Source organism: Corapipo altera, unplaced genomic scaffold (genome assembly GCF_003945725.1).
Source record: "Corapipo altera isolate COAL_440 unplaced genomic scaffold, ASM394572v1 64, whole genome shotgun sequence".
In the NCBI taxonomy this organism is placed as follows: Eukaryota; Metazoa; Chordata; class Aves; order Passeriformes; family Pipridae; genus Corapipo; species Corapipo altera.
This window is the reverse complement of record NW_020884893.1, coordinates 10,955,904-10,968,033: the sequence shown is the minus strand read 5'-3', so window position 1 is coordinate 10,968,033 and position 12,130 is coordinate 10,955,904. Positions and strand designations below refer to the sequence as shown.

The 12,130-nt window shown below is 51.9% G+C and overlaps 1 protein-coding gene across 1 annotated transcript; it reads left to right on the top strand.

Moving 5' to 3' along the window:
- Positions 1–5,257: 5,257 nt before the first annotated feature.
- Positions 5,258–11,862, top strand: SLC2A10 (solute carrier family 2 member 10). The gene is made up of 5 exons (XM_027646141.1): positions 5,258–5,301; positions 7,567–8,943; positions 9,964–10,086; positions 10,665–10,800; positions 11,459–11,862. The coding sequence occupies exons 1-5, from the start codon at positions 5,298–5,300 to the stop codon at positions 11,553–11,555; spliced, it is 1,737 nt and encodes a 578-aa protein (XP_027501942.1). The 5' UTR covers positions 5,258–5,297; the 3' UTR covers positions 11,556–11,862.
- Positions 11,863–12,130: the final 268 nt, after the last annotated feature.

Genomic DNA, 12,130 nt, shown 5'->3' with positions numbered 1-12,130 from the left:
CGCCGCGACGCGCCGCCACACTGCGCGTGCGCTGGGCGCCGCTTCGGCAACGCTCGGCGATCTCCGTCAGTGCTCGGCCAATCTCGGCGATCTCCGTCAGTGCTCGGTTCCCCGGGACGGAAACCGACGAACGCCCCAAGCCCCGCCCCGCCTGTGCCGCCCCCGCCGCCCTCGCTCTAACGCGCCTGCGCCGCTTTGTCCGTGTCCTTCTCGGTGCTGCCTCTTACAAAATCACTCTCTCTGCTTGCTCCCCCTAAATCCTGCTGCCCGCTGCCCGCCTCGGCCGTGCTGGGGGGGGAATACTGAGTTGCTGCAGGATGGTGGGACTCGTTCCTGAGCCTTCCCCAGCCAGTGCGTTCTATGTTTCTGCCAGTGCAAGGGCGAGTCCAGCAGCTGCCCCTGGGCTTGTGAGGGAGATGTTGGATGTGCATCTTCCCCAAGTGGCAAGTGGGATCTCGTGGTTCCCCCCCCGAGGTGTTCCCAGCACCACCTCAGAGCCCTCTGCCAGAGCATCACCCCTGGGACACCACCCCCGGGACAGCAACACCAGGATGCTCCAGCACTGGGCCATCACCATGGCAGCTCCACCTCTGGGACATCAGCAGCAGGGCGATCCACCACTGGCTCTTGGCCCTTCATGTGCCAAAAGCCTCTGCTGGAGCCCGTGCAGATCTGCTGCAGCTGCCCCGTTTGTGGCTGGGGAAGAGAAGGGATTTGCCCATAGGCTGCAGGGGATTGCCAGCCTGCAGCAGGGCGTGGTGTGACCTCAGGTGCCCACGCTGGGCAGCACCAAAGCTTCTGCCCCAGGTCTGTCACACGCCACTCATTCAGTGAGTCAGGTGACTCCCCTTCCTTGAGCAGCCAAGACCCACATCTCCATCTCAGCAGAAGATGGACAAACCTCATTATATTTGGAGCAGTATTTGGGTTTTTATGGCACCCTGAAAACCCACTGCTCTACCGGCTGATCTGCACACACTGCAATTTATGTTCCTCAGAAGATACAAGAGAATTCAGCCCAGTCCATGTAAATATGTTCTCAATTGTTGCTTTTGGAGGTGCCACAAGTCCATTTTGCCCTTGTTTTCACATCCACAACATTTGTTTCCTTTTCAGAGCATTTATATTTTATTAACACATTCCATACAGCTTACTTGTCATTGCACGGTGGGATCATGCCTGGCAAATATTTGTCTTTCTTCAGTAACAACTTTTAAACAACCTTTCCAAGTTCTCAATGATACAGATAATCCAATCCCTCAAGTCTGGCCACCCGTGGCATCCTCCTTCAGCTGCCCTCGCTGTGGCAGGAGACTGACAGCTTGGCCAGGGAAAGATGTGCATTCCTGGGCTCTGTGGCTGGAATTTGCAAATGCCACAAACACTCAAATAATGAAAAAGGTTTTTCCCCATGTTGTGGGCAGATTTTATCTAAGCATCCATGCTCAGACACCCCCACAGACACACATACACAACCTATAAGCAAGTGCACAGAGATACCCTCGGTTCATTATTCTGGTAAACATGACAGTCTTCTCTCATGCTGGCCAAAAACATCCTCCAGAGCTTTCAAAATACGAAAGAAAATATTTTTGCTTTATTTTCCCATTTATTTTATTTATTTAAATTTTATCTTCCCCGTGATTTCACTTATTCTTTTCTCTTTGAATGCAAAAAAAGCAGTTGACATAGCCCTTGGAAACCATCTAGAGCCATTTACAATATTTATGGTATCACACAGTATTTTTATTGGAATGCTGAATCACCCCAGAGAACTGCACTGAAGCCACAGACTCTGCTAAATAGTTTAATTATGTAACTTTGTTCTCCTGGTGACAAGCGTTTACAAACTCTCCTTTCACAAACAATGTAATTAAGTCAAAAATTGCAGTGCAGCAAACCAAGCTAATGGAAACCAAGGCGGGTCCCATGGGCTCCTTCCTCCTGCTGTCCTGTGGAACCCTTGGCCCTACAAGCAGCTCTCCCAGCACCCCCCAGCTAATTTAAGGATGGAGGCTGCCATCCTCAGACCTCAGATGGGAAAAGGGGAATTTGGGCTAAATCAGGCTCAGGCGGCTCCTCGAGCCCATCTAAGGCTCTTGCTGGCTCTGAGGTTGTGTTCATCAATAACTGAACAGGGCTTGGTCAGTTTGGTGCCCCAAAACTCCTTCCTAAGGGTCAATCATAATCAGAGAAAACGAGCTCGAGCGTGTGATGAGCGTTGCTGATCACCTTGTCTTCCCTTTGCCAGGATGGCTTTCCTTCTCCCCGTTGTATTTGTATTTTAATTTGTGATTTTAAAGCCTCTTCTAGCTGCCCCGGCCTAGAGGTGGAGGGTAACGTTTTCCAGCAGCCACGGCCGGGTTGTGTTACCAAACACAGGCTGCCGTTCCAAACGCCGAGCTCTCCTCTCCGGGAAGCGCATTCCTGCGGCTCAGCCCTGGGGTTGCGCTGTTTGGCTGCCAGGCAGGAACTCGCCCTCGAGCCCCGCAAGCCCGGCAGCCAAGAGCGAGATAAGGATCAGAGGGGGAAGCGGCACCGCCAAAGCACACGGTCTGGAGGGGAGGAGGAGGAGGAGGAGGAGGAGGAGGAAGGTATCGCAGGAGGGAGCCAGGATAGAAACGTGCCGGCACACATGAAGCACTGGTGGATCGATCCGCCACTCCAGACCTTCCCATATGTGGATCTTCAGGACAAAGGCACTGACTTCAGCAGGCCCAGAACACCCATTAATCACAAATGTTATGATAAGAAAGGTGTGCTTTAAGAACCACAAAGGAAGATTTCTTTTTTCCCCACCCCAAATTATCCCTGCTGTTTTCACCACAGCAGGTTTTCACCTTTTTTTCCCAGACAACCACAACCCACAGCCACGCACAGTGTCGACGTGGCAGCTGCATTTCTGCACATACTGATGTCACCTTTTCAGCCACCTTTTGTAAACACACCATAAAGCTCTGCCTGTGCTCCCCAGGACCTCACCTCCTTGTTGTCTGTGCTAATAATAATTCTTGTGCTGTCAGAGACCAGGAAGCTTCCAGAGAACGGTTGGGTGGCAGATAAATGAAAGCTGAGTGACCACAGAGAAAAGTATAATTTCTTCCTTCTCACGCTGAATTAAATTCAGAAAGGAAGGAATTGTTCAGGGAAATTGCAGATCAAGTAGCCAAGGGTGGGTTTGCCCAGCGCCTGATGAGGACTCTGGGTCCCCTCTGGCTCTCTGCACAGTAGGGAACCATGCATGGGTGACATCTCCAATTCACAGCACAGCTCACCCAAAATGTCAGTCTGTATCAGATAAAAGGTTTCAGAAAATGTATTTTTACATACTTTATTTGCATTGAAATTAGAGCATATGAATGGGAAGCATTTATTTAACCTGTAAACCAGGTAGATGGTTTGAAACACTTTTCATATGTAACTTGGAGAAGAAACAAAGCCAAAACATTTGATCAGCTGCTGCCCATGTTGCAGCCAGATATCCAACAGACTAAAGTTGAAAGGATACACGTGGTCCGACATAGCCCATCTCAAGCATCCCAAAACTATGAGTTGGAACAAAAAAAGAGTTGGTACCACTGGTCTGCAGAGCAGAGACAAGAAATGTATCCCCATACTTAAAAGAATAATAATTATTTAAATATCTCTCTTAAATGGCCTATTAAGTCAAAATGTGGGGTGACTGAAAGGGCTCTTTAAAAAAAAAAAAAAGTGTTCTTGTGTTCTTTATTCTTCACCCAACCTGTTTATTTTTATCTGTGTCAGAGGGGTGTGTCTGCACCACAGGCACTATGGTCACGAATGCAGACCTTCCCCGATTCAACTTTGTACTGTGACAAAGAGCTTGGCCAGCACAGACTCCACAGACTGCTGCTCTGGAGCTTGTGTGGTTATAACATCTTAAATACTAAAATTTAGTATAAGTATTAAGCAAAATGTTACCAGCAGCCAAGTGCCAGCTCGCAATGCAGGTTCACGGTCATGTGCACCTCCCCTTCAGTGGCAGTCCCTGCTGGATGGCTCTGGGCAGGCTGTCCCTGCCCTCCCACCTGTGACACCACATCTTCCCTCGCTGGTCCCCATGCCAGCTGGGTCACAGCAAACTTCTGAACATCCCGTGCACCTCGGCACAGCTCAACCCGCCCAGCAGCTGCTGTTTGCCCGAACAGCACCGAGGGAGAACGTTTGCATATTGTGGTAAAGAGTTTTGAAAGCACTTTGAGGTATATCATGTTTTGCTTAGCAAACTGGACTTTGGGATACATGAAATTAGCCTCAGACTCAGAAAAAAAATCTTGAATTCAGGTGCAAGTCCCAGAGTCTTTTATGCAGGACAGCAGGAAGGTTCCCGTTCCACTCAGCAGAAAAAGAATGTTAATTGCAAGGGAAGCTGAATGCTGAAATGCTTTGTCTGATGGAGCACTGTGCAAGGGGAAGGAGATCAGCTCAAGAGATGATCCTTTCTGTCCCAGTGAAAGCTGAGAGTGCAAACTTAATCACAGAATCACAGAATCATAGAACGTGCTGAGTTGGAAGGGACCCACCAGGACTGAGTCCAGCTCCTGGCCGTGCAGAGGACACCCCAACAGTCACACCATGTGCCTGAGAGCGTTGTCCAAAAGCTTCTTGAACTCTGTCAGGTTTGGTGCTGTGACCAGTTCCCTGGGGAGCCTGTTCCAGTGCTCAGTCACCCTCTGGGCAAAAAAACTTTTCCTGCCATCTAACCTAAACCTCCCCTGCTGCTCTTTTAGTTTTAGCTTTGAAATGGTCACCCCTTTCCTAGCAGGCTTCTTTGGCTTTCCAGCCCAGCTACCTCAAATCATTATCAAACTGTCAATCTCCTGTGGGCTTACCAGAGGCTTTCTAGCCTGGGGTGGGGGGAGAAGCTCTGCACAAGAGCAGGTCAGCAGGCAGCGAGGAGATTCCTGTTCCTGGCTCAAATGAGACAGAATGAGGACAGAGTTGTCATTCCAGCCACGAAAGCCATATCCTCGTTTCTAGAGCGATTAGCCCGTAAAGGCTCCCCCGCCACCCCGCAGCCTCCCGGCGCGCTCACACGCCCATCCCGCGGGATCGGGCTCCCGCTCCCCGGCCCTCGCCATCGCTGCCGGGGCGGTGCAGCTCCCCCCGGCCCGGGACTCTCGGGCAGGGCGACTACAAGCCCCAGGGTGCCCGGCCGGGGGCAGGGCGGCAGCGACGTGGCGCGGCCCCGCTCCGGCCGCCGGACCCCGCTCCGCCCCGCTCCGCCCGCTGCGCTCCCGGGCCGCGGAGCGCGGGGGGCTCAGCCCCGCCGGGCCATGGGTGAGTGCGGCCGGGGCCGGCCGGGGGGCGCGGAGGCGGAGGGGGGCTCATCGGGTTTTCTCTGCCCCAGCCCCTCCGGGAACGGGGCTCTGCGGGGGCTGGGGCGGACGCGCGCTGCCCCGGGCTAAAAGAAGTTCCCTAAAGGAAAAAGAGAAAAGTTTTCAACTTTTCCTGAAGGCTGGGGCTGCATCCCACGCCCCTCCCCCTTTCTTTCTGGTTTGGTTTTGGTTTGGGGTTTTTTTTTTTAGCGCTCCCAGCAGCACATACAGCGAACGCAAGAGCCAAGGAATTTCCTGCGGCTCGGTCCTGGGGCCATCCCAGGAGCGCTCCGGCGACAGGGAGAGCGGGGTACAAGGAGTGTGGAGGGACCGGGATTTGCTGTGGAGTGGGATTTGCTGGTCCGGCGCTCGCTGGCCTTGGCGTTGGTGTGAGCAGAGTCCGAAGTCAGCCCCAGTCCCAGTCCCAGCCTGGCGGTCACTGCCCCGTCCCGGAGCACGACCCGATGACCAGTTTGCCATAGGCAGGGAATCGCCTGCCACAGCTCCTCCCGAGACCCACCGAACTTTCTGTCCTCAAGTGGAGATCTGAAGAGTCCTCGAATTTCCCAGCTATGTCAGAACAGACTGTATAGAAACTGGATTTCAGTCAAAGTTCATGAACCATGACTGCTCATGAAGTTAACAAGAAATGCAGCAAAACCTGATGAAATCAGCTGTGGTATTTATAGTGGGACTCTCTGTGACTAGTAGAATTTGTGGCTTGGAACTAATGGGATGGGCACTTACGCCTTTTGTTCCCAGCAGATAATTTTCTAATTATCTGCACAATGTGCACAAGGAGTGCTAAAAGCAGTGTGGGTGGTCACACAGAGCGTGGTGAGAGGGACTGGGGTAACTGGGATGGTGTAAGTAACACAAGTGAAACACAGAGGGTTACAGAATAAATACAAATATTTGTATTTATATACAGCCATCACTGAGAAATCTTTATTGCTAGCTGTAATTAAAGGCCAAGCAGAGACACTTCCTATTAAACACAGCTTGTGAGGGGGAAAAAACCCCTTAGGCAGGGTGAGAAAAGTTTCCACGGTCTGGTGGTTGTGTCCACATTTTTTCCACATGCAGTCTACAGAAAATGTGAATATTTCTAATTAAACAAAAGAGTACAGATAGAATTACATGCTGGAAACCAGCACAAACCTCAAAGCTAATGCACTCTACCTGTGCTTCAAAATTGTAACTGGAGGGGAGGTCACTGCCACTGCTGTTCCCAGAGATCCCTATATCATGCTGGCTCAGTGCAATCCCTGCTGCTGGTAACATGGCTCATGGTTCTCACATTGTCACCCTTTCATCCCTTCCCCATGGTGAGAAGCATGTGCAGGCAGAACCTTGCTTTTGTAGGGTTGTTTGGGCTGGGTTGGTTTGGGTTTGGGTTGCTTTTGCTGCTGGCTTTTATTTATTTTTATTTATTTATTTTTATTTATTTATTTTTATTTATTCTATTTTTATTTATTTTATTTTAGGTAAACTTAACTTGTACGCTCATCTGTATGGGATGGGCAAGGTCAAAAAGCCACTTCTTGTATTTGGGGCTGGCAACAGTGAGTTTTTCAGCTCATGATGAAGCTTGTCCTGTGGTTCTGGACCAGCCTGAGGAGTCTGTGCATGGCTCAGGGATCCTGGGTGCTGTGGGCTGGAGAAGCACAGATGAAGAAATCAGGGCCACTCCACAAATTCACGGCAAGAGTGCAAGATTAAGTGGGAGAAATAAACTTTTGTGAGCAGGGCTTTTAATGCCAAGGTCAGAAGTGAGAATGTAGAGGCTGCAGGCTCAGTGCCACGTGCACTGAAACATGAAAATGATAATGCAGAACAACTCATGACCTGAAAGCAGAAGCTGCATTTCCTGCCCAGAACAGGTTTTGTAATTTGAATCCAGGGAGACCACAGAGGTTTCCCCCTGTACAACTCCAGGCACTACAAATCACTGCCCTCTACTTAAAAACACGTCTTAACTTTGTTAACAAAGTCCTGATTTCACAGTTCTGCACCCCAAAGGAGTGCCTCTGCCTGGTGGGTTGTGTGACTGTCTGCAAGTGTCTCTCTACATGTGACCTGGTGACCTATGGGGAAATGCTGCATCGTGGCTTTGTAAATGGAAAACTGTGGGTGTCCTGCGAGAGCTTTTCCCAGCCTGTGCATGCTGATAGCTGCCCTGGTAGCATCAGAAAACTCCACTTGGCATTACTTTCTTGTCTTCCAGGTCGTGCAGTGATGGTCCTGCTCTTGTCTGCAACGGTGTCTCTCCTGGGCGGGCTGATATTTGGGTATGAGCTGGGGATAATCTCTGGTGCACTGCTGCAGTTGCAGGTGGACTTTCACCTCAGCTGCTTCAAGCAAGAAGTTGTCGTGAGCGCCGTCCTCATCGGAGCCCTGCTGGCCTCTCTGGCCGGGGGGGTGCTCATCGACCGCCACGGCCGGAGGAGAGCGATCCTGGTCAGCAACGTGGTCCTGTTGGTTGGCAGCCTCATCCTCACGCTGGCCAGGTCATTTATGGTGCTGGTCATTGGGCGCATGACTGTGGGCTTTGCCATCTCTGTCTCCTCCATGGCTTGCTGCATCTACGTCTCAGAGATGGTGGCTGCTCACCGGCGAGGGCTGCTGGTGTCTCTCTACGAAGCCGGTATCACCGGGGGCATCCTGCTGTCCTACGCGCTCAATTACGTCTTTGCGGACGTGGAGGAGGGGTGGAGGTACATGTTTGGGCTGGCCATTGCCCCGACAGCCATGCAGTTCCTCAGCATCCTCTTTCTCCCAGTGAACCCTGTTAAATTAAGCTCGTGGGACTCAGACTGCCAGAAGGGCCTCATTCCGTTGCAGGACACTGAGGACAGAGCGGCAGCAAAGCGGGAGCCCTGTCAGGGGAAGCATTACTCATTCCTTGACCTTTTCAGGACCAGAGACAACATAAGAAGGCGGACTCTGGTGGGCCTGGGACTGGTGCTCTTCCAGCAGTTCACTGGGCAGCCCAATGTGCTGGGCTATGCCTCCAAAATCTTCCACTCAGTGGGGTTCCAGAGCAACTCCTCAGCAATCCTGGCCTCAGTTGGGCTGGGAGCGATCAAGGTGGTGGCCACGCTGGTCGCAATGGCCTTGGCAGACAAGGCTGGCAGGAGAGTGCTGCTCCTGGCTGGCTGTGTGGTGATGGCCATCTCGGTCACCACCATCGGCCTCACCAGCCGCATGGCCCCGCTGGCCATGGCCAGGGACTGCCAGGCACCCACTGACCCCAACGTGTCCCTCAGCCTCACTCAGCACCCCCTGGCATCTGCATTCCCCCAGTCTGCTGTGTCACCCCTCCCACCAGCATCGGGTGCTGTCAAAAGTCAGGCAGCCCCTGGTTTTGCTGCCACAAGGAGCCTTACAAAAGTTTTTGCCAGTACCCAAAGCAAAGAGGTTGTTCCCAATTCTTCCCTCACGCAGAAAAGGGACTTGGTGGTTCAGTCCACAAAAGGGACAGTGGGAAGCACGGGCCCTCCTCTCACTGGTGCTCCCTGGGCACAACATACGGTCTTAAATTGGATTACACTGCTGAGCATGATGGCTTTCGTGAGTGCCTTCTCAATTGGATTTGGGCCAAGTAAGTGTGGTGTTTATATATCTTTGCACTAACCTAGAGAATAAAACTAGGGCTGACCTGCAAGCTGCCTGCTGGAAATGTTCCTTATGTGTCTGCTGTACCAAGCAGCTTGGTGTCTGGGAACTGGAAATATGTCCCCATTTGCCCACTGAATCACTTTCTAGCACTGCAGCTCTGCCAGCTACAGGGCTGGTACAGCACTGGAATAACTTCCTCTTCCATCCTTTTTTTTCCTGTTTTTTTTTTCTGTGAAGCTCATTGCAAAATCAGAGTATCCCACAAGCACTGCACCCTGGGGAAGAGAAAAAAAGAAGGCTAAGGGTAGAGGAACTGAGGGGCTTCTGCTGTGTGACAGGGAAAATCAGTGCAGAACTGGAAGTGGAACCTCTTTGAAAGTTTCTCAGTATCAGTTCGGTTGTTTTGTTTTGGTTTTTTTTTTTCTGAAATCATTATTTTTCATCAGATGAGATTAAAGATTAGGTCTTGCTTCCATGTGAGCTCTACTATTTTCTGACATTGAAATGCCTTGATGGGAGAAAACATCATCTAACTCAAGAGAAATATATAAGTGGTTTTGACGGTAACCCTGCAAATTATTTCAAGCTAAATAACCCCAGGACAGGAGAGGGTTCTTGAAGGCAGATGTTGCTTTAACTCTGATTTTAGCCCAAATGCAATGTTGTCTCCCTAATTCCACCCCTTTCTCATTTTCTTACAAAGAGCATGTCCTGACAGCAGATCTTTTCCATGTCCCGTGGATGGAATGACAAACTCCCCCACTTTCTTCTTTGCTCCCTGGGCCTGTTCACTGCTGTTTCATTCCTCCTGCAGTGCTGAACATGAGAGGTTTGAAGTGTTCTGCTGTGCCCTGTCTGTGAGGTCGGTGGGTGTTTGACACCACCAGCAGCGGGCACTGGGTGAAGCCCGAGTTTAACCCCCCTGCTGAAACCTCCCTTGCCCATTTCCCAAACAAATTGCTTAACTCCCACACTGTCTTTCTGATCTCTCTAATCCATGCAGTGACCTGGCTGGTCCTCAGTGAGATTTACCCTGCTGGGATAAGAGGAAGAGCCTTTGCCTTCTGTAACAGCTTTAACTGGGCTGCTAATTTACTGATCAGCCTGTCCTTCCTGGACCTTATTGGTAAGTAGCCACTCCCCCTCCCTCCACCTCCCACGGCTGGCTAGGGAAGGGTGGCCACTACGAGTCATTTGGAGATGAGGTGGCATTTTGAACCCTGGGGACTTGGGGCTGGAGTAGCTGTGACCCTGCTGCCCCTGAGAGCAGGAAAGCCAGGCACCAGCAGCACTGCTCTGAGCCCTCTGTCAGCTGTCTGTAAAAGTCACCCATTGCCCACTGGGCTGCACTAGAGCACCGCAGTATCAGCAAACCACGGAGTCTGCAGCTTCTGTGCCGGCAGCTTTACAACATTTCTTTCTAGCAGAGCCCTCAGCTGAGGCACTCGGTGGGCACTGCTGGCCCTGGAGCTCGGCTGCCTTCCCTTCCCTCTGGTGCAGGCAAAGCCTGGCATGAACCAGCCTTTTCCTTTGCTGATTCCCAGTCCAGGCCTTGCAGATAAGGTGTTTCCCAGATCTGTTGAAGGCTTCACAAAATAAGATGCCCATCAGGCACCAGTGACCACCTCACAGTAAATAAACCAGTTTCCTTTGTATCTCATGATGTGACTGACCTCCTACCTTCATGCACTCGAATCTCTGCAGATGCCATTGGATTCTCCTGGATGTTTCTTCTCTATGGACTGATGGGAGTGATGTCTGTTATATTCATTTACCTTTTTGTTCCGGAAACAAAAGGACAGTCCCTAGAGGAGATAGACCAGCAGTTCTCCAGGAAAAGGTGTGTGTGCTGTTGTCCCAGTGTGAGTGCTGGCTTTGAGAGCTTCCCATCAGTGGCTCCTGAGGTCTGTGGCACCAGGCAGCTCAAGGCTATTGCAAAGTCTGGTCAGTGCTACTGAGGTAGTAGAAAATCTCAAGGTTGTGGCAGGGTTTTGGGACAAGTTGTGAGAACTGCAGTGCTGTTCACCAACAAGTCACTGCTCTGAGCCTTGTGGCTGTGCTGTGGGAGGGCACTAGTGGCACTTGGGAGGAAATGGGCTAAAAACCAGGGCTCGTGGCTGAGGAGAGGAAAGCAGGACCACAACATGGGACAGGCAGGTCAGGACTGGGAGGAGACAGGAGGGGATGACAGTCCTCTTGTTTCACCTTAGAATAGTCTTGGACTGATCCTTCTCCTCCAAGGCAGAGACATCTCTTGGTGTAACACAGGCCATGGGCTCTCACCTGGTAATTTTCAGACAAAGCCTGTAATGGGTTAGGGAAGATCAAAAGGTGCTTGTGCCATCCTGGTTGGGATGGAGGTGGCAGGGCAGGCATTGCTGGAGCAGGGTAAGGCCCAGGGGAGGGAGCACACACCCTGGGGGGGCAGGAGGGGTAACTGCTGTGAGGCCCTGCCTGGCTCCCTTGGCACAGCACTGACCTTCCCCATTGCCCCGCAGGGTTTGGGAAGGAAATGTGTTCAAGCAGAGACGTGGACGAGGAGTGAGCTGCACACACGCACAGTACCAGAGAGTGGAGCACACCAACAGCCCATGAAACCATCAATGTGCCTGCAGCACCGTGTCTGAGCAGCTTTTCCAGGAGAGGAGCAGGCTGGGCCATCAGGACAGTTCTTTTCCATGGCCTTTAACTGGTGACCTCTGCTCACAGACAGTTCTCCCTGCAGTGCCTTAGCTGTGGGGACATGCGGATAGCTGTCCTTTGGGTCCTTGGAGGATCGTTGTTCCCAGGCAGGGAGCACATCCTTCCTTTGGCGTTTTTAATTCTTCATCATTTGTACCTCCTATCATTTAAGAGATTAATTTTTTTTTGTACGCAGGGATTAAAGCACAGCTTTTGCCGGCGGTGCTCTCCCATCGGCGAGGTTTGTTTGTGAGCGAGGTGTGTTTTGTGTTCCGGTCCTTGGAAAAGAAGCGGCGCTGCATCGCGCCGGACCCGCCGCCAGTGGGTGCCCCGGCACCGCCCGGACCCCGGGCTGCGCACAGACCCCCGCCCCAGCGCCCAAAATCTGAGCCCACCACACCCCTCGGAGCCCCCCCCCTGCACCCTTCGGACACCCCCCCCCCCCACTGTGCCTCTGGGCCTGATGGAGCTGGGAAAGAAGGATATGG

What these genes read in the sequence shown, in the direction of transcription:
- SLC2A10 (XM_027646141.1), top strand. An exon ending in CTCAATTGGATTTGGGCCAA is followed by an intron (nt 8,944 to 9,963) that starts GTAAGTGTGGTG and finishes TAATCCATGCAG; the next exon opens with TGACCTGGCTGGTCCTCAGT. An exon ending in GTCCTTCCTGGACCTTATTG is followed by an intron (nt 10,087 to 10,664) that starts GTAAGTAGCCAC and finishes GAATCTCTGCAG; the next exon opens with ATGCCATTGGATTCTCCTGG.